The sequence below is a fragment of the Lepisma saccharinum genome, chromosome 12 (assembly GCF_977018435.1).
Source record: "Lepisma saccharinum chromosome 12, izLepSacc3.1, whole genome shotgun sequence".
Lineage (NCBI taxonomy): Eukaryota > Metazoa > Arthropoda > Insecta > Zygentoma > Lepismatidae > Lepisma > Lepisma saccharinum.
In genome coordinates this window covers 21,044,834-21,064,904 of record NC_139240.1, presented here as the reverse complement: position 1 = coordinate 21,064,904, position 20,071 = coordinate 21,044,834, and the positions used below count along the sequence as shown (strand labels likewise).

The window sequence follows — 20,071 nt, the reverse complement described above, 5'->3', positions numbered from 1 at the left end:
GATGACGGTTGTGTAGGTTGACGATGCCATCTCTACCAAAGGTCACTGACTGACGACAGAAATCCCAATATGGTGGTGGCCTGTTGCAAAAACCAGCGACAAAACCGTTCCCTTTGAAGACAATCCGCTGGTGATACTCCCTGCACACGTTGCAGGCGATAGGGATAGTAGCAGTTTTCATGCAGGATAAACAACACCATTGCTTGGCTTACACCATGCTGGCGGGCCACTTGTCTGGAGCTTGTACTGGGGTTGTTCTCAATATCGTGTAACACATGTTCCCCCAGATCTGGGGTACGCACATGCCACGGCTGCCCTCCGGACATATGTTGATATGAACTTTTTTGTTCCTTTACCTGCCAGAAATCACCTCCTAAAGTTTATTAGTTTCTGTTCACCTTGTATAAGAAAAATTAGAGCTATTTTTGTTCTTCAAACACTGAACACAAACTTTGATCTAACCTAACTGATCACCCACATCCTTCTGTTTCAATTACAAATCCTATCCCCCCTTCTCATACTTCATGATTATAATTCGTACTCTTTTTACATTCTACAAGTATAGTTTACACATCACAATGACTAGAATATCCAAAAAATTAGTAGTAATTTGTATCTTTCTTATCACATTATCTTCAATTCAAAAACTGATTATGCAATGCAGCCATTGTAAATGTTCATATTTGCAAGCATATTTTAGTTCTCTTTTCATTATTATCTATTTACCAAAATTTCTGGGTTTCCAACAGATTTTTATAGTAAATATAAAGGCTATCTGCGTGCACTATTTTAGAAAATAAAAAAGGATTTAAATCTTTCACAGATAGCCTAGAAGGCAGTGAACATTACAACACCTAAAGGGATCTGGGGAAAGCTGAAATAAGGATGACACATGTTGAAGCATCCATACAACCAGACAATAAAGAAATATACAGCAGATGTATCAAAAATCCACTATTTGCAAGTAGATTTACATAATGCGTTCTTAAGAGGGGAATTTCAATACTCTGCCATAATGTTTTTAGTCTGTGACACTGTCTCAAAGTTTTCTAAGTGTAAACTTATTGGAAAATAGCATCTCATGAAAGCTGTTGTTTGATCTCAGCCACATTTCCCATGGTCAGACTGGCACAAAATGCATTAAACAGATGCTTGTTTTCTTACAGCACTGTATGAGTCCATGCAATAATCCCTTATGTAAATTTCTTTAGCAATATTTCCCCATATCTGCTCATCATCACAAGCATCATACTGAACCAAGTACGGCCATGGGAAATGTCACTGCAGTCAAAGAAACAGCTTTACGGAGATGTTTTTGTGGTAATAATGTTATGCTCATCATCACAAGCATCATACTGAACCAAGTACGGCCATGGGAAATGTCACTGCAGTCAAAGAAACAGCTTTACGGAGATGTTTTTGTGGTAATAATGTTAACATTTTGAGTTGATTCCTCAGACTAAAGACATTATGACAGAATACTGAAAATTTTCCCCTTTCATAAGAACCTGAAACCATAGCTTTCATGACCTCTTGTGTAAGCGAACCCTGAAATAGTGCTTTTTCGATACAGACTAATACAAAGACTTTCACTTATCCAAGAAAAATACAAACATTTTCACGGAAAAATATTTTCTATAGCAGCATTTCAAATATACATAATTTGATTTGTTGTTTTAAGTCCACTTTATGCACAGTAAGGCTAAACGGGACTGGACCTACAGTTTAAAGTGGGATCCGAACCTTGTGCATCCAACAGGTATCAAACCCAGGATCCCTTGATTATAAAGCCATCGGGGATGCCCTCATTTCAAATATAAGACTGCATACATGAATGCTATTAGATTTGTGGATCTTTGTTTGCCATTTTACATATGGATAGAAGAGCATGGTTTTAATGGTAACCTTATGCAGTTAGAAGATTGCAGTGCATCATGACTAGGGTTGCTGTGTGTCCTGGATTTTCCAGGAGTCCTAGCTAGAATGATATCATTTGTCCCGGGGTCCTGAAATGTTTCTTCGGGGTGCACTAATGTCCCGAGGTCCTGAAATGTTTTTTCGGGGTGCACTAATGTCCCGGAATTGGGTGGGAAAGCAGAAATAATTAACACTATAATTTCACTAACAATATTTTTTTTTAAATACGTGGACATAATTTAAAATTAACCCACTTTTTAGGTAACTTATACACATTGTTGATTGAGTCAAATTTCATAAATCGATTTCCAAGAACAGAAATTAGCTTGAAAAAATAAACATGAATGAGAAATATAGCTATGCAAGAAAACAAGATAAAGGAGCCACAGAAGTCTGGCTAGTTAACGTAACTTTTCTTTATTTATTAATTACATTTCTATACATGAATCTATTATGTAAGATACAAAGTAAGTACATTTCTGAAAATTCTTTTTAAGTTTTGGATTTTCGTGACTTTTGTTACAAAAACGTGTCTTCTAAAATTATGATACAAGGCAATGTTTTCATTTTCCTCTGCATCCTCGAAAATTGTTTCTGAAATACCTTAACATCTTCGGAACACTACAGCACTTTTTGAGACAAACTTTCAGTGTACATACAAACTACTTTGATGGGTCCAGGTTCTGCTCCCCCCCCCCCCACCTTTCCCTAACAGGCTTCCAGCAAGGACATCCTGGTTTTTCACTTATGAAATACAGCAACCCTAATCAAGAAGTCACATGATGCTGTATGGCTCATATTCCTTAGCACCAGAATGATTTTTGTGCAGTTACAGGGGAATAAAAGAGAATAAAAGTATGCATTTAAGTGCATCAGTCACAGAAAGGCACACTCATCATTGTATCCAGCTTGGTGCACAAGCACTTTAAGTGGTCAACTTTTGATCTTGCCGCCAAAGTTGCTGGGTTTGAGTCCCAGGCAGGGCATGGGTGTTCCTTGCGAGTGTCCCTTTGTCAATATCATCTAATCATCACTTATCCTCATCATCACAATTGGCCAAAAGTGCCAGAAAAGAGATGTAAAACAATAAAAAAAAATTGAAATACATCATAATTGTTCCCCGCAGACTATATAGCATGTTGTTTGTACTTAGTCAGGTGACGGACTTATCCTAATGTCAAAAAGTTAAAAATCATAAAAGCATAAGACAAGCCCATCTCAATATCCTGTCAGACAATGACTTATTTATTCATTTGGCTTATTTTACTTCATATTTCTGCCACCTTTGGATGAGGATGAGTGACGATATGATGAAGGGACAAAAAGAATATCCATGCCCAGGCCAGGATATGAATCAGGGATTCCTGGCAACATAGCATGCTCTGGAAACCATTCTGTCACAGAGATCCAAGCCTAGGAAAGCTGCATTTATTAGATTACAGATTGCTTTGACTATGGGTTTGTTCTCATTAATTGATAAGTATACTTTATGCATATTTAGACTAACGGGACTGGACCTACAGTTTAAAATGGTATCCAAACCACTCGCACTGTGCCTCCACCGGGTATCAAACGCTAATTGTAGAACAGAACAACATTTATACATGTCAGGGTCTCTGCAGGCATTTTTAAAACTTTCATTTCTGCCTTCTGACTAGTGCACTGTAATAGCTTATGTTGTACCAACACAATAATTACCAACTTTAAACACTGGAGTGTTGTAATGAACAATAACACAAAGACTTCTCTTGAATGGGACCAAGGCTCTGGTATTTATATCATCAGCAGTTTTCATTTTACCTCGATTTAACTTGATAGGGCTTGTGAAATAAGGAAAACAAACACTGAACAACTATTTCAAACTAAAGGGTATTAAAGGAATTAAATAAATCTTTCATCCTCAATCACAAAACATTTATTTTTTATTATACAACTTTAGAAACAATATGACTAGATTCAAAAGTGGGCATAAATTGGAGTAAATGAAATATACATTAAATGAAAGCCATTACTTTAATGTCCGTTAGGCACGTGGGTCACAGTGTCCCCCATGCGCTTAAATATGTAACAAGGAAAATACCAAAGAGTAGAGAGGAAGGGGAGGACACGAGGGTGTGTGTTATTGATGAATTGAGTTGAGTTGGTGTTTCAAGTCCACTTTATGCACAGTAAGGCTAATCGGGACTTGATCAAAGTTTAAAGTGCGATCCGAGCCACTGTGTGCCCACTGGGTATTGTTACTGATGAAAATGAACATGAAAGTGACCATGTGACCAAAAGTGAACGTGACACTGCTTCAATTGTTACATATTTAGGTGTTTGGAGCAAGCATGCAACAGTTGCTAACTTTGTAACATTACAAATTAACAGAAAATTGCAGCTGATCTTAGAAGAAAGACAAAGAATGAACGTGCAGTATAATTCAAAGTGTGTTTCATACCTTGAAGATAGTTAAAGGGTTAGGGAGCAGGTATGATCCACGAGCTTAAGTATGCTACATAAAATGACATGCTTATACAATGTTAAACACATTAATTGAACAATCTAGTGGAAAAGGAGGGTATCCTTTATCTTGCAGTTGGTGTGGGCATTCATATTGCATCGCTACCTACATTTCGTCTATGGCGAGGGATACCTCACTATGACCATCAATTCTTGGAAGCAGCAGTCTAAATACCCTTCTATTACATTACATTAAATAAATATGCACCCACATGTAAAAAAGGGGAATTAATTGCCTATTCTGTGACAAATGTAGATAACATATCATCTACTTAAATGCATGCATGGGAAACTCACAATTTAAGTTACTAATGAACAATCTTTTAACCATCAATTGGGACCTGTGAAATGGAACTGTGCCAATGTTTAGCAATGTTTGTGGGGGTTACTAATTTTCACGTGTCGAAGGTTCTGGGTTCGATTCCAGTTTGGTTGACCTGTCTTTTTTCTATTATCTCGAGCAACTATTTATTGCGAAAATTCATCCTTTATTTGCTATGCAAATTGTCGGCAATTTTGCTTTCCATGCTTTTCCAATAATTACCACTGTGGATCATGTACAAAATAAAAAAAGCACATAAAAGCATTGATTGTAAATAGTATTCTTGTGTTTTGTTTCTGGCAGGGAATATCTTTTTTTAAACAACAAAAAAACATAGCCTATACCCTTGCTATACATATTATTTTGTTGAATATAATATGTGGATAATTAAACATGTAAATGTTTGTACAATGATGAGGAAATTCAAAAAATAGTAGGGATGGGACCGATTAATCGGTACTCTATCGGTATCGGCCGATATAGGCATATCAGTTTATCGGTAAAATTGCCGATTATTTTACCGATCCGATATATCGATTATTTTCTGATAATTTAGTGCAAAATTCTCGGAAGCAGCAGTCTAAATACCCTTCTATTACATTACATTAAATAAATATGCACCCACATGTAAAAAAGGGGAATTAATTGCCTATTCTGTGACAAATGTAGATAACATATCATCTACTTAAATGCATGCATGGGAAACTCAGAATTTAAGTTACTAATGAACAATCTTTTAACCATCAATTGGGACCTGTGAAATGGAACTGTGCCAATGTTTAGCAATGTTTGTGGGGGTTACTAATTTTCTAGAAACTTCATGCGTTTAGAAAATAATTTTGAGAAGTGATCCAACATTTCAAACTTACCTGGGCTCTTTTTCAGGGAAGGAAAAGGAATGATCTCTACATAAAGGTTCATATAGGACAGTTTAAGGAAAAGATTGAAATATTACTTTGATACCAAAAAGCCATAGCTGGGCTTGCCAGCTGAAAGCTGTTTGTTGTATCTCCAATTTTCATCAGAAATGAGCTGATGATGTTACCAGTTCTGTATCACGTTTTGAAGCAACATATCTGGCAGTCAAGTGGTGTGAATTACCATTATTTATACAATGCTTGCGCAAATCTTGTAGTGTATTAAAAAATCCACAAACATTGAACTTCATTCAGCTCTCCTGACATGTTAGTGCAAATGGACATACAACCAAATACTTTTCAGAAGGCAATATACCCTCTCATCACCAACAAATCAGCTTTAACATTTCTGTGATCATCTATCCTGTGTTATTTATTTATTCATTTAAAATAGTCTCACCAAAACTGCTTAAATGTGCATTTGGCATGATTTTTGATTTCTAAAAAGAGACTGGAACATTATCGATTGATTTCGTGTTTTAAGTGCACTTTATGCACAGTATGGCTAATCAGGACTGGACCTACAGTTTAAAGTGGGATCCGAACCACTTTGTGCCTCCACCGGGAATTGGAAGATTATTGGTGGTGGATAAAAAATACAGAACATTAATTTTGTGCATGAACACACATACTTATGTCGAACCCTAATGGCCAACATATAGGATATATGAATGCCAGAAATTACCGTGTTGCTGTCAAAAGTGGGATGCAAGATGGTAGCCTATGATGTTACAACTGTATTCGGTTATTTAATATTCTTCTAACGCTGTCCTGCCTGGGGTTCAAACCCAGATATTTCAAGGAGAGGGCACGGCTTGGGAAACTGTGATTGGGACAGAACTTGTGTAGTGGTAGGGTACAGTATAGGTAAAGATATGTCAGGCTACTAGCATGCACTAGCCAGCCATTTCCATCTATGAGGCAAAAATATTGTCGAACTTCCAAGTGTTCCGGTGGGCCTGTGGCAGCGTGTAAGTTTCACGTGTCGAAGGTTCTGGGTTCGATTCCAGTTTGGTTGACCCTGTCTTTTTTCTATTATCTCGAGCAACTATTTATTGCGAAAATTCATCCTTTATTTGCTATGCAAATTGTCGGCAATTTTGCTTTCCATGCTTTTCCAATAATTACCACTGTGGATCATGTACAAAATAAAAAAAGCACATAAAAGCATTGATTGTAAATAGTATTCTTGTGTTTTGTTTCTGGCAGGGAATATCTTTTTTTAAACAACAAAAAAACATAGCCTATACCCTTGCTATACATATTATTTTGTTGAATATAATATGTGGATAATTAAACATGTAAATGTTTGTACAATGATGAGGAAATTCAAAAAATAGTAGGGATGGGACCGATTAATCGGTACTCTATCGGTATCGGCCGATATAGGCATATCAGTGTATCGGTTTATCGGTAAAATTGCCGATTATTTTACCGATCCGATATATCGATTATTTTCTGATAATTTAGTGCAAAATTCTGCCATTTTGTTGTAATTTTTATGGATAATATACATGCCCTACTTTCTAAAAAAGTAAATGTCTAAATATGCAATTTCTCTTGCACTGCAGTCACCTTGAAACACACATTTATTAAAGAGGTCAGTGAACCTTTCAGGTTCTTCAAGGACCATTTATAATTGTATATCGGATCGGTAGAATATCGGTTATCGGTATCGGTAAATTTTATATCGGTACTTTATCGGTATCGGCCAAATTTTCATATCGGCCCATCCCTAAAAAATAGTGAAAAAATCATTTTCATAAAATTGTAAAATAAACAAAAGGGGCACCCACCCAAAATGTAATAAAATTTTATTTCAATAAGTTATTAAATAAAATGCAATAATAGTTGTTTGAGATAAGAGAAAAAAAGCAGGGGCCTCTGAAAGGGAATCGAACACAGAACCTTTGGTGCGTGAAACTTATATGCTTTAACGGGGCCACTTGGAAGTCTGACAATATCTTCATCTCATGAGATACACTTGGGAAACTTTGAAGTATTTTTCCTTGGAAATGGCTGGCTAGTGAGCATTAGTGCATTACCAAGTACCTATAGGGTACCCTAATACACGAAGTCTCGTCTTGTGAGACAAAGTCAATCGGTCACCACATTACACGAAACAAAACTATGAATATTCCTTAGGAATATATCTGCTGTACAAAAGTTTTTATCTGGCCACATTATGAACAATCCTTTGGTGTTTGGCCATGTACCATCTAAGACTAAACCCTTTCCTACAAAACTCGCACATGTATGGTTTCTTATGGGTCTTCATGTGTCCGCTCAGGTGATCCTTTCTTTTGAAGGCTTTGTTGCACAAAGGACATTTGTGGGGCTTCATCACAAAGTGCACGACAGAATGGGTATGGAGCAGATGCTTCTTCTTAAAAGACCTCCCGCAAGTGACGCAAACATGTTCTATGTTCAGGTTCTGTTGCTGCTGGGAAGAGCCACGCCAGTTCTTTCTTTGGCCCATGCATGTGGGTTTGTGGGAGGACAGATCGCTTTCGGTTGCGAAGGCTCTCCTGCACATGTTGCACGTGTGCCACTGGATGCTTGAATTCCATTTTCGGCTGTGCGTGAGCCTTATGGATAGCTCTTGGTTGCGGCTCAAGAAATGTGTGTTCCCAGGCAACAGAGACCTGAAAGCATAACAGAACCTCGTCAGATGCAGGAGAACACAGAAGCTCTACCAATAACAAGGAATGGGGTCTATGCATAAAACATTGGTCATCCACAGGGTGATCCAAATTTACAACCCACTTTTTTCAATGTGGAGGTCTAGATAATTAGGTTCAAAACTCGATCCACTGCTGAAATGTACTACGTTCCTTGCCATTTGTTAATTGTGCATTGCCTTTTTTCCAGTTCTAGGTCTCTGATTGTGCACGTCGTGCATCCTATTGTATCAACTTGGCAGGTTACCAATGAGTGCATTTTATGCAGAATGGTGCACCACCCCATTTTGAACATGGGGATGGCTTACCAATGCTATTCTTCGACAAGTCATCAGGCATCGTGGGAATGTTGAGTGGCCGGTGAGATTCCCAGACTTAAGATCATTGGATTTTATTTATCTGGGGGTAACTTTAAGAGAATGTCCAGGAAAACTTCGGATTTGAATGCTTTGGAAGGGTTAATTCAAGAAGAGTGATGGGGGAGTGCCAAATAACATGTTGAAGGGGCAATGCAGAATGTTCATCCCTGTCTGCAGAGATGAGGATGAGTTTCAAATGTTGGTGTCTAAATGGCAAGGCACATGGTGCATTTCATCAGTGGTGGACAGTGGCGGTGCCAGGATTAATCATCAAGGAGTGCTGAGGAGGTGCGATGCTGAAAATAAGGAAAACCATGAAACACGCACGCAATCTTTCAAAACTAGGGAGCAAGGTGCCAAACTGAGGGGGGGGGGGGGGCAAGGACATTTTACTTTCCCGTAGTAGATAAGGTTTAGCATAGTGCGGGGACAAGAAAGCAAAAACCGGGGGCAACTGCACCCCTAATCGCCACAACTGATTTACAAAAATTACTGACTGAAATTAAATTGTATGTGTGAAATATAATAACTTTAGATTGACATTCATTTTCCAGGGAGGCTGTGCCCCCTTGCCCTCCCCCTGGATGTCCATGATGACACGTATTAAAGTCTTATACTCCAAGAAAGATTTAATTCAGGTAAACATTCAGATACACGTTGCTGTCTTATTGAACTATGTAGTGAAATAAAAAATGAAATTATCCTTGTCTTTAAAACCACAATCTTTGAACCTTTTCAATATAACCAATGTAGGTACCAAATACATAGTACATTGTATACATTCCGTCTGCCACTTCAGGACAAAAGGTGAAGTGCACAGCAACTTTATCTTCGTTAAAATCCCTTCTGCCGCACTATCCCCAACAACGAACTGTAAAATTTCTTCGTCAACATTGGGCCTCTTTCTAACGGGTTTTCAAAAAGCCTGAAATGGTACGTTTACTAGACATGTTACGTGGAACAAATACACAGAACATATTAACAAGAAAACTACCCTTCACGTTACAAATCGAGTCACGTTAAATGAAGCATTCATGCATAAAGTGACATTTTGTTGATTTCTGAGTTCATTAAGAAAAAAGGTTAATAGAAGCTATACTGTAGATAAATTGTTTTCGTGTTGTGTTTACCGATTTCAGAAGGCTTCACTGAGTCCAATGCAAATTGTATGACATGGTAATTTCACTCGAAAATTGAAGGATGACACATTTTACTTTGTAACTAAAAAATAACCAAAATGTCACTTACCATGTTTTACACCCGAGCCGTTCAAATAATTTCCCGAGCACGACTTGGTGATAACGTTGAAAGCAGCTGAAACTTTTGCTCCAGTGTGAGGAAGAACAAATAGGCGGAAAAAAAACCGTTTATCAACAATGCAAAAGAAAAAGAAAGAAAAACAAAACTTACATTAATCTGTAGGCAATTATCGAAAACCACAAACAGACCACTTGAAGAAACAAAGGAAGAAAAAATTCATAACAACAATGCTCACGAAAGAAAAAAATGGCCGCTAATCTTTATAGAGGCTGCCGCCAGTATAGGAAAGTATGTATATTGGCATCTCTTTCAGTGCTTGCCTGATGCATACAATAATAACGGTTTTACTTCAGTACCTAACATTCGATGCTTGATATGATGATGACATAATATGACATTGTAAGGGTTAGTGTTTTCAGTTGAACGTAGGGGGAGGGGAAGAAAATTAAGGGGTGCGCAAGCACCCCCTCGTGCCTCCCTGGCACCACCCATGGTGGTAGAACAAGTCCCCCAATCTAATTATCTAGACCACCACAGTGAAACAAAAAGTGAGACATCAATTTGGATCACACTGTATAGCATTAATTTGAAACTAACATGCTGTTTTTTTTTGTTTTATGTCTACTTTATGCTCAGACAGGCTAATGAAGACTAGATGTATAATTTAACACTTGACAGGTGGTGCATGAGGGGATTGGTCCTGACACCAAAACAAAGTGAAATGAATGCTCATGTGAGCAAGCTGGAGCCTTCCACTCTTCAGGACCCTTCTGCATCTTATCACTTCTTTGTGACACACATGGTAATGTTGTTGCCTAGCAATCAAGGGACCAGAACTTAATGCTTACCTTTCAGGTAAGATTTTTTGTTTCTTATAACCATAACATATTATGATGAAGGAAAGATGCCTATGACAAATCTGTTTGGGTGTTGATGAACTGTTTTGTTTTTTTGTTTGAATTTAGTTTTACGCCCACCTTATGCATAGGCTAATCGGGACTGGACCAAGTTGCATCTGCCGAGTATTGAATCCAGGACCCCTTGATTACAAGACAAGTGGTGTTGTACAGATATACTTTAGGAGGCATCCATTCATAGCAGTGTTTCTCGACATTTTGGAGAGATGTACAATTTAGACACTTAGATTTGTCTTCATGAAACACTAGCTAATACCATTATCAAATTGTCAATTTTTAACATCTGATCATGTGATAAGCTATTGATATCAGCTCAATGTAAGTATCACAATCTTTCTGGGGTGTAAAAGGTGACCCCAATATGTCAACCTCACTTCCACATAGTACATGATGGACTGTGCAGACTTATGAGGCTCCGGCATCTGGACTCACGGCTCGTGTTGTACGTTGTCCTTGTCCTTTCATCCATTCCATCTTATTACCGTTCTTCCTCCTCTTTGCAATTCACCAAAAGTGGCATAAAAGCAAAGTAAAATAAATAAAACCAATCAATCAAAGTTTCTTACTATCTTACTACAGTGCAGAGCAAGTAAAGAGCATAACATTATGGATGCAATGGCCAGGATAACATGGCTTCAAATAAAGGAGCCACACCACCTTCAACACATTGGCAATGGAAACTCAAGGGCATTTCATAAGGTGTACCCATTCATCCAACTCACATTTGAGCTGAATTGAATACAATTATGTTGCACCCAATGTAGTGTTACAAATCCAGCATGATTATGTTATGGACGTTGTGTCTTCCGCTCTGCATATTTTATATTTTTTGCCATTACATGAATTTTGAAGGTCCACTACCTTCATTATATCTGTTACGACATCAGGGATGGGAGTGGCATTGCATCAGTGTACTGTATACACTGACTGGTGGGGGGAATTCCAATTTATATCACTTGACGATACTGGTACATATGGAGCAGTGGCGTATCCCGAAAATTTGATCTTGTTCACCGCAACAATTCTTACTCATTCTATAAATTTATTATACACACCATCAACATCAATTAGATATAACAGAAATAAAACACCAATGCAGGCATGCAAGTAAAACAAAATCAGGAGTACGACAATTTCTAAATTTTTATAAAAATATCCGTGTCACCTAAAGTTGGTCCTGGATTTCCCTGCACCAAGATACATTTTCCTTCATGTAGCAACAATGTCCCTGCCAAGCACAGCATAGACATCAGGAAGGAACAAGTGGTTTCTCCTACCAACGTTGTTTGCAGTGTTACAACTGTGCAAGTAGGACGTGTACTTTTAGGTAACCACTCATCCATTTTCTCTTCATCTCCCTTGTCCAACCGAGGAGGAAATCCAGTCGTAAGAGGTAGGCAATGGAGAACGATCAGTGGCATACATAAACCAGTCTTTAAGTTCTTTAAATAATTTACTTATAGTCTGCTTTAAAAGCTTGTCTGCATGACATACAATGAGCAACTGCTCATATATTACAGCTAAATCTATAAAAATATATGACAAAAGTAGGTTTACCAGCAGTGAAGAATATGCCACTGATATGGAGGTAGGTGAGGTAAAGGTAAAGTTCCCCATGCATATAGGAGCATGGCAGGAAGGTACATTTAGGGGATGTGGGGGTTGGTCCCAAACCATTCTCAATCTCGGCAATTTTGGAGGTGATGTGATCAGCACCACACTCCAGCTGCCATTACCCCCAGTTACCCATTGATTTTATGCTAGGTGAGAGCTGCTAAATGTGGTGACAAGGTCGGAAAAATTCCGACGTTAGATCACCCACCCCGGGAATCGAACCTGAGTCTCCCTCATGACAGTCAGATGCCTTACCGACTAGAACACCGTGACTCCACTGATATGGAGGGATTTGATGTAATTCAACATCAATGTGCCATTCAAATAAACATTCCAGCTGAATGGACCGTTCCCAGTTTCAAGAGATACTACTTCCCTGAGCTCTCTTCCCTTAGCGTGTGCAAAGGCAAATGCCAATGCCAGCTCAGCTACATTGGTAGGACCATCAGAATGGCAAAAGCCAGATTAGGTGAACATGTGATTGAGAATGGAGACAACAAAGTCTGGTCTTGCACAGCACCATCTCTAGTCAATAAGCTCATCACCAACCACATAAAAAAAGAAAACCAGGTCATCCTACAGTAGAAGTAGGAACTAAACTAGCATTCCGCCTGGCTGAAAAGCAAGAATCAGTGCAGACTCACTGCAAAACGTTCACTACCAAGCAAAGATTTTTTTTTGTGAGATTTTGTTTCAAGTCCGCTTTACACATAGTCAAGTTATTGGGACTGGACCTACAGTTTCTATATATACACCTTCACGGAGTATCAGACCCACGATTCAAACCCAGGGATATAAGGAATGGTCTTTTCTAAAGGCACCTAAATGTCAACATCCCTTCCACGTAGTACACCCTGCACTGCATGTTGCAGAGTAATGAGGTTCTGGCATCTGGAGTCACATCCAGTATAATCTTCTGTGGGGCATTTGCGTTTGTGATAGTCCTCTCAATAAATTTCATTTTCTCACAATTAGCCAAAAGTGGCAGAAAGGCTAAGTAAAATAAAACAATCAATCATACCAGGACTCCTTGATTTACAAGGCGACGATGTAACCACTTTGCCTTCAGGGAGGCACCCCAAGTAGAGGAAGGAACTACAGTACATGGAGCAGTTCACTCCACATCCAGCAAATTGCCAAATGGTAGAAATCGGAAATGTTGCCAACCAAGTCAGAACACTCCATATTGCGATGCGCCTCTATGCAATAACCATAACCTACAATAATGAAGGGAGTGCATCTTTGAAATCAACCATCCAAGAACTCAAAAGCAGTGCTTACCTAGTAAGCCAAAAAGCAATAACTTCATCTCACATGATGTGGAGTTGGCTGCACCTTGAAATAAAATATAGGAAGGTGATGTGATGTGATGTGTTCATGTCTTCCAAAATTTTTATTTAATGGTTCATCCTAGGGTGATATTTTGTTACTTTTCTCCACATCATCTGAAATGGAATTAAGGCATTCTGGCTTAGGAGGACAGGTCTCGAATCACTGAACCCTTCAAAGAATACGTTAATTTCATTCAGCTGTGTATTGTACCCTCAGCCAACTGCTTACATGTTCTTTAACCTGTAAGGATAAAGGATGTGGGTAAAAATTGCCCTGTTGATTTTGAAATATATTTTTTGATCATTTCCAATGATTGCCTGAGGGCATCCTTCTCAGTACCTTTCCAGAGAATTCTTGTGTATGTCGGGACTTTGAATCAACTGTAAGACTGTTAGTTCCACTCGCAGGGCCACAGGAACACTGCCTTGGTAAATTTCACCCAACGTGCACTCATACGTTTCAGTTTGGTATGTCAACATGATTTTTTTTCCAATTTTATCAATTGTGTAATACAATAAAGATGTTCAAAATCAATAGAGGTAAAGTTATTTAAGTACTTTCACAGTTTGGACTTAAGAAGTAATTTTGGTTATGTATCCTGCCAGGTTCATGGAACTTTTACCATTGACTCAACATAATGTCATTTACCTTTGTAATTCCTGAAAAACAAGGAAGGGGGAGCTTGAGGGGGATTCTTGAAGTTTTGTTCACTAAAGCATGAGTGAGTGATACTCTGCAAATGGAAGATATCAGACATCTACAGTTTCCAGCTTTATGATTATCCTGTTATACACGGCTAACTGTAAAGCCCAGGTAAAACTTAAGCCTCACGCTGGTAAAGAATGGAAACTGTCCCCTGAACCTCTCTACTTCCCCCGGGGTAGCACAACTTCAGGCTAGATTCTACATTTTTGTGCTTCATCTGCCCCCAACACTCTCTCCACAACTTGTTTGCGAAAGTGAAATGCAGTGCTGCTTGTTCGAGGTGGGTATCCTTACAAGAATGGACAATATTAATGGTGATGTCACCAGCAAACTAAGCAATATTGAGTCCAAACAAACCCATCATGTGGTGTTTCTCTACGCTGCAGAATTAGACTTTACGTCATAAGGGGTAACTTTTATAATTCTGACAGCAGTTATGAAATAAAATTGTGATATGTATAGTACGTCAATGTAAAAATGAGATTACGAAATCGTGAATTTTTTAAGAAAATCTTTGAATTTTTATTTCTATTGGTTTTGGATAGTGATGAGAAGGGTGACGGAATTTGCTGTCGATATTTGTCTTAGAGTCCAAAAATTCAGACATGGCTGAAAAACTAAAACAACTTGAAGAATTAGCACGAAGAGTTGGATTACATTCCAAGGAAAAAAATAAAGGAGATGATCGTAAACAACAAAAATAGAGAACTAAAACTAGGTGGAGCATATAAAGATGCCCAAAGTTGAAATATAAAAGCAAATGGAGCCTTTCTAGAACTATACGCAATATGGAAAAATAAATACATTGGAACCCCGATTTCACGTTTCCAGATTTTAAATTTTCCTGCATTATACCTAGGTACGATTCAGTCTTGATGGTCCCAAAATAGCGAAATATTATAAAATTTCCTTGATTTTAAATTTTTCCACATGTAAGTTTATTCAGCTTGGTCCCCTGAAAAACGTAAAAACCAAGCTCCACTGTATATCTCCAGAAATACAAAGATATGTATTTTCAATACAAATGTTAGGTCACGCCTGCTTTATTTTTGAAAGACATGGAGAGTGACCCAGCAGATTATACACAGACTGCAAACTTTAATTAGATGCCTATGGTGGATAATAAATATAAAATGGCCTGACATAATAACGAATGAAGAACTATGGGAAGTCAACAACCAACAACCAATTGATATCCACATAAACAAAAGGAAGTGGAAATGGATTGGACATACTCTCCATAAACCTGCTAGTTCCATAGAGAAATCTGCATTAGATTGGAACCTTCAGGGAAACTGAAGATGTGGCTGCCGTAGGAAGACCTGGGAAAAGTCAGTTGATCAAGAAGCCTTGGAAATAGGAAAAAAATGGGACAGTTTTGGGTCCCAAAACTAGGGGGGCAAAGACAGTATATTTCCCTTTGTAGATAAGCTTTAGCATAGTGCGGGGGCAAAAGTGGTGAAAACTAGGGGGGGGGGGGCAACTGCCCCCTCAGGCCCCTCCTAATCGCCGCCACTGAACATGGAATGAAATTAAAAAGCAGGCTGTCAACAGGACAAGATGGAGAAGTTTCACAGATGCACTATGCTGAGAAAGAAGCAACAAGAATTAAGTCAAGTAAGTCATTCTCAGATACATCATCCTTAGATTGATGTACAATACATATCACAATTTATTTCATGACTGTAATCAACATTTTAAAAGCTGCCCCTCACGATGGAAAATTCAATGTCATCACATAGCGAAACATCAAGTGATGGGTTTGTTTGGACTCAGTGGGATGTCACACTAATATGGATCATGTAGGGATGGCCAAATCTGGATATCGGAGATTTTGACATCCAAAGTGTGTGAATTATCTGGAATGCCCGGACACCCAAAAGTATTTAACATCCAGTTTTATTGTTTATTTATTTTACAGACTATCCACATATACTTTTATTAGACATATTCATACGTTACTGTAGGGATTTTCTAGAAAAACTTCATCAAATCTGTACTATCTGGATATCCAAATTACCCAGTAATTCAGATATCCGTTGCATCGGAAACAGATTCTGGATAAAATCCAGATACCTGGATCTACCTGGATCTTGTAGCCGTCCCTAGTCCATTGGCAATATCTAAGGGGCATGCGGAGGCCACATACCTCATTAACATTGCGGGGTAGATATTGGCTGATTTTTATTAAGTTTGTCCGGAGCTGTACTCATCAGTGTGAAAGTTTCATTCGATGCTACTGCCAATTGCATGTTCCCAGGTGCGTAAGTTTATGCAAACGAATAATAGGAAGAATAAAGTCTGTTCACTTACCGTGTTGAATCAGGTTGTTCCAGCATGCTTGGGAAACTGCCTTCGTCCACATTCCCAATGACACCATCGTGCCCTGAGTTCCGTCCATCGCCGGCTGAAAGCATGTCTACACTTGTACTGCTGTTGCTTCCGTCATCTTGAATGCCACCGACGTGTGACTTGGGTATACTTTCACTGCTTCCGTACCGACTCCCGTTCTCCACATGCATCAAACTACTTTCGAAGTCTTGGTTGCAGGGATTGTTTGGGCTATCGAAAGAACTGAACTCTAGCTGCCTGTTTTCGTTATTCAGTGTTACTGTTATTTGTCCGTTATTTAGCGTAAACGCACTCTGAGGTACTGGGTATGCATTTGCTAGAGGACTAGGCGAAGGAACTACCTGTGACTCTGCCGGCACTCGGGAAGTCTCCTGGTTTCCGTCCGGTTGGCTGCTTTCTGAATACTCGGTTTTCGAGGGGAACTCAATGTGAGTAATGTCAGTGGTGACATACTTGTCGTGAACGACACCTTCATCACCCATAAGCTCACTGTACTGGCACTCGGTCTGTATTTCATGTTTCATGTGGAAATCTTCCTGGGCTAACGTATCCATGTTGTTTGCTTCAATTTTTACTGAGGTGTTCTGTGAAGGGTCAGTGGCATGCTTCTGTGAAGTGACTGCTACCGTATCAGGAGTTATTGCTGCCTCGCTTCCTTTATACTGTGTATCCCATCGAACTGGTTCCTGTGAAAAGAAAGATAACATAAAAGTTGCATCTTTATAAAATGTTCAAACAACATGTATGAAACATGAAAGATAACTTATATGCTAATAGAGAAAGGCAAACTTGAAAGGAGCTTCTTAACCCTTCATTGGTTGCACTGTTATCTCAGACTCTCATCCTCCACTAGTGAACCCTGTGGTGTCACCACCATATGCATGAAAATCAGGCAATTATGACGTTCTTACAGAATTTTAGTTCAATATGAACTGCACGGAAACTGAAAAATCCAGATGTTAAATTTTGCACACCACTCTACAGTCAAAATGACGGCGTTTGTGCCTCATGGCTTCCCAATGGAGGCCCGTGAATATATACATATTTTTAAAGCAATTATACTGGTCACATTTCCAGCTGGCGGCTGGGAAACAACGAATCAGTGATGAATTGAATGCTCTTGAACTGATATCGGGCATTTTCATGCCACAAAGCACCCGAACATTGTTGGTGGAACAAAATGAGCATCAGATACTCTGCATGATGCCAAACATACTGTAAAAATGGGAAGAGAGAGAGTTGATCAGCACTGCTACTGGATAAAAGTTGTACAATAGTTCACAAAACACATTGTAAACAATCCACCATAGCTCAGTCGTTAGGGTGTATGGCATGGTGCAAAGCACAGGGGAGCACTTTACTTTTTATTTTTACTGTACAAAGAAGCTACTAAAAAAACTGACGAAAGTAGAAGTATGCTTGGCAACATTGTAATGGGAGCGGGATGTTACCCCTGCAGCTTTTACTTCGCAACTGAGATTGTTGACACTCATCAAGCCAGACACCCTCAAAAATGATTGGTAGACAGGTGGAACTATGTAGGACAGCAGTGAGTGTAGTCATGCAGTTCTAAACTTCTTAGTAGCTTCCTGTCTCTTTGTCTGGATACGGACGATAATAGTCTTGGCCTGGTGGCCCTTCACGTTTGGACTTAGCAAACTGTTTGAATCTGAGATACAGAATGGCTGCTTTTAGGTTACCGGTAGCACACACTCTACTTGCAGAATGGACCATTTGGAAAAGATGCTGAACTCTTATGTTCTATGCTCTGTAGCAGTGATGGTGAAATGCAGTGAAGAAGATGACATCAGTGATGAAGTATCTGTCAGTCATTGTGATAATATAGGGGAAAGAGGAAGGGATTCAGATGCTGAAGGAAAATGTGATAACAAGTGCAGCAGTGACACATATAAATACATGTTTGTAAGCTGACAATAAATATCATACCAGGTGTGCAGGTTAATAATTCTTAATTTCGTTGCTGGAAACAAGGGTTGGTGCAGTCTCAACTGTTACGCCAGTGTGTTGCCAGGACAGTACCTGTCAAAACACCGTGAATGTGCAACCGAGTGCGAGTGATCGTGATATTGGGTTTGTGTGGGAAACATGTTGACCTTCAAACCAAATAAGGAGCATGTGCGGCACGTCCTGCTTTTCTTGTTCAATCAAAAGAAAAACGCGAGTGAAAGCCATCGTATCCTTGTGGAAACGTACGGTGACAATGTTCTAATGCAAGATGCGTGTGTGTGCTGGTTTCGACGATTCAAAAGTGGTGATTTCGGCTTGAAAGACAAAAGATCACCCGGGTCAGCCGAATTGCAAGCACTGTTGGACGAATACTATACACAAACGCAACAACAACTGGCAGAGAAGTTAAAACCATATCTGATCGTCTTCATGCCATGGGAAAGATCCAGAAGGCAGGAAAATGGGTCCCACATCATCAGAACAACAGACAAATGGAAAAGCGAAAAACTGTGTGTGAAGTGTTGCTTTCTCGACATGAAAGAAAGTCTTTCTTGCATCAAATAGTGACTGGGAACGAAAATTGGATCTACTTCGAGACCCCAAAATGAAAGAAGTCATGGGTTGACCCAGGATAACCTTCAACATCGACCGCAAAACTGAATCGCTTCCGAAGGAAGACAATGCCGTGCATTTGGTGGGATCAGAAGGGTGTGGTGTACCATGAGCTCCTGAAACCAGGTGAAACAGTGAATGCTGTTCGCTGCCGTCAACAACTCATCAATTTGAACAATACATTGATCGAAAAGTGCCCAGATGGGCAACAACAAACGGAAAAGTGATTTTGCAGCACGACAATGCCTCATCACACACAGCGAAAGGCGTCAGACACACCATTTCTGCACTTGGCTGGGAATTCTTGCCCCACCTATCATACTCACCAGACTTAGCCCCTTCGGACTACCACTTGTTTTTATCGATATCTCAGTCACTTTCCCAGCAACACTTCAACAATTACGAAGATGTCGAACAATGGCTTGCTGACTGGATCACCTCAAAATGTGAACATTTGACGGACAGATGGGCACAATGTATAGCTGGCGATGGTGCATAGTTTGAATAAAGAATTTGTTACCTTTCTCTCCAGATACACCTGTTTTCTTTTGGATCAATTAAGAATTATTAACCGGCACACCTGGTATACAGTACTATACCTGCCGCAAAATTA

General features: G+C 39.2%; 1 protein-coding gene across 4 annotated transcripts in view; it reads right to left on the bottom strand.

The window, feature by feature from the left end:
- The window catches only part of LOC145996598 (uncharacterized), a 60,102-nt gene that overhangs the window by 18,558 nt on the left and 21,473 nt on the right, over window positions 1-20,071 (bottom strand). For 3 of the 4 annotated variants that reach the window (XM_083133159.1, XM_083133163.1, XM_083133160.1), the window contains one exon: window positions 16,840-17,564. In XM_083133159.1, coding sequence (XP_082989285.1) covers window positions 16,840-17,564 — 725 coding nt within the window. Of the gene's footprint in view, window positions 1-7,781; window positions 8,304-16,839; window positions 17,565-20,071 lie in introns of those variants that run through there. The other variant, XM_083133162.1, reaches the window with a different exon arrangement.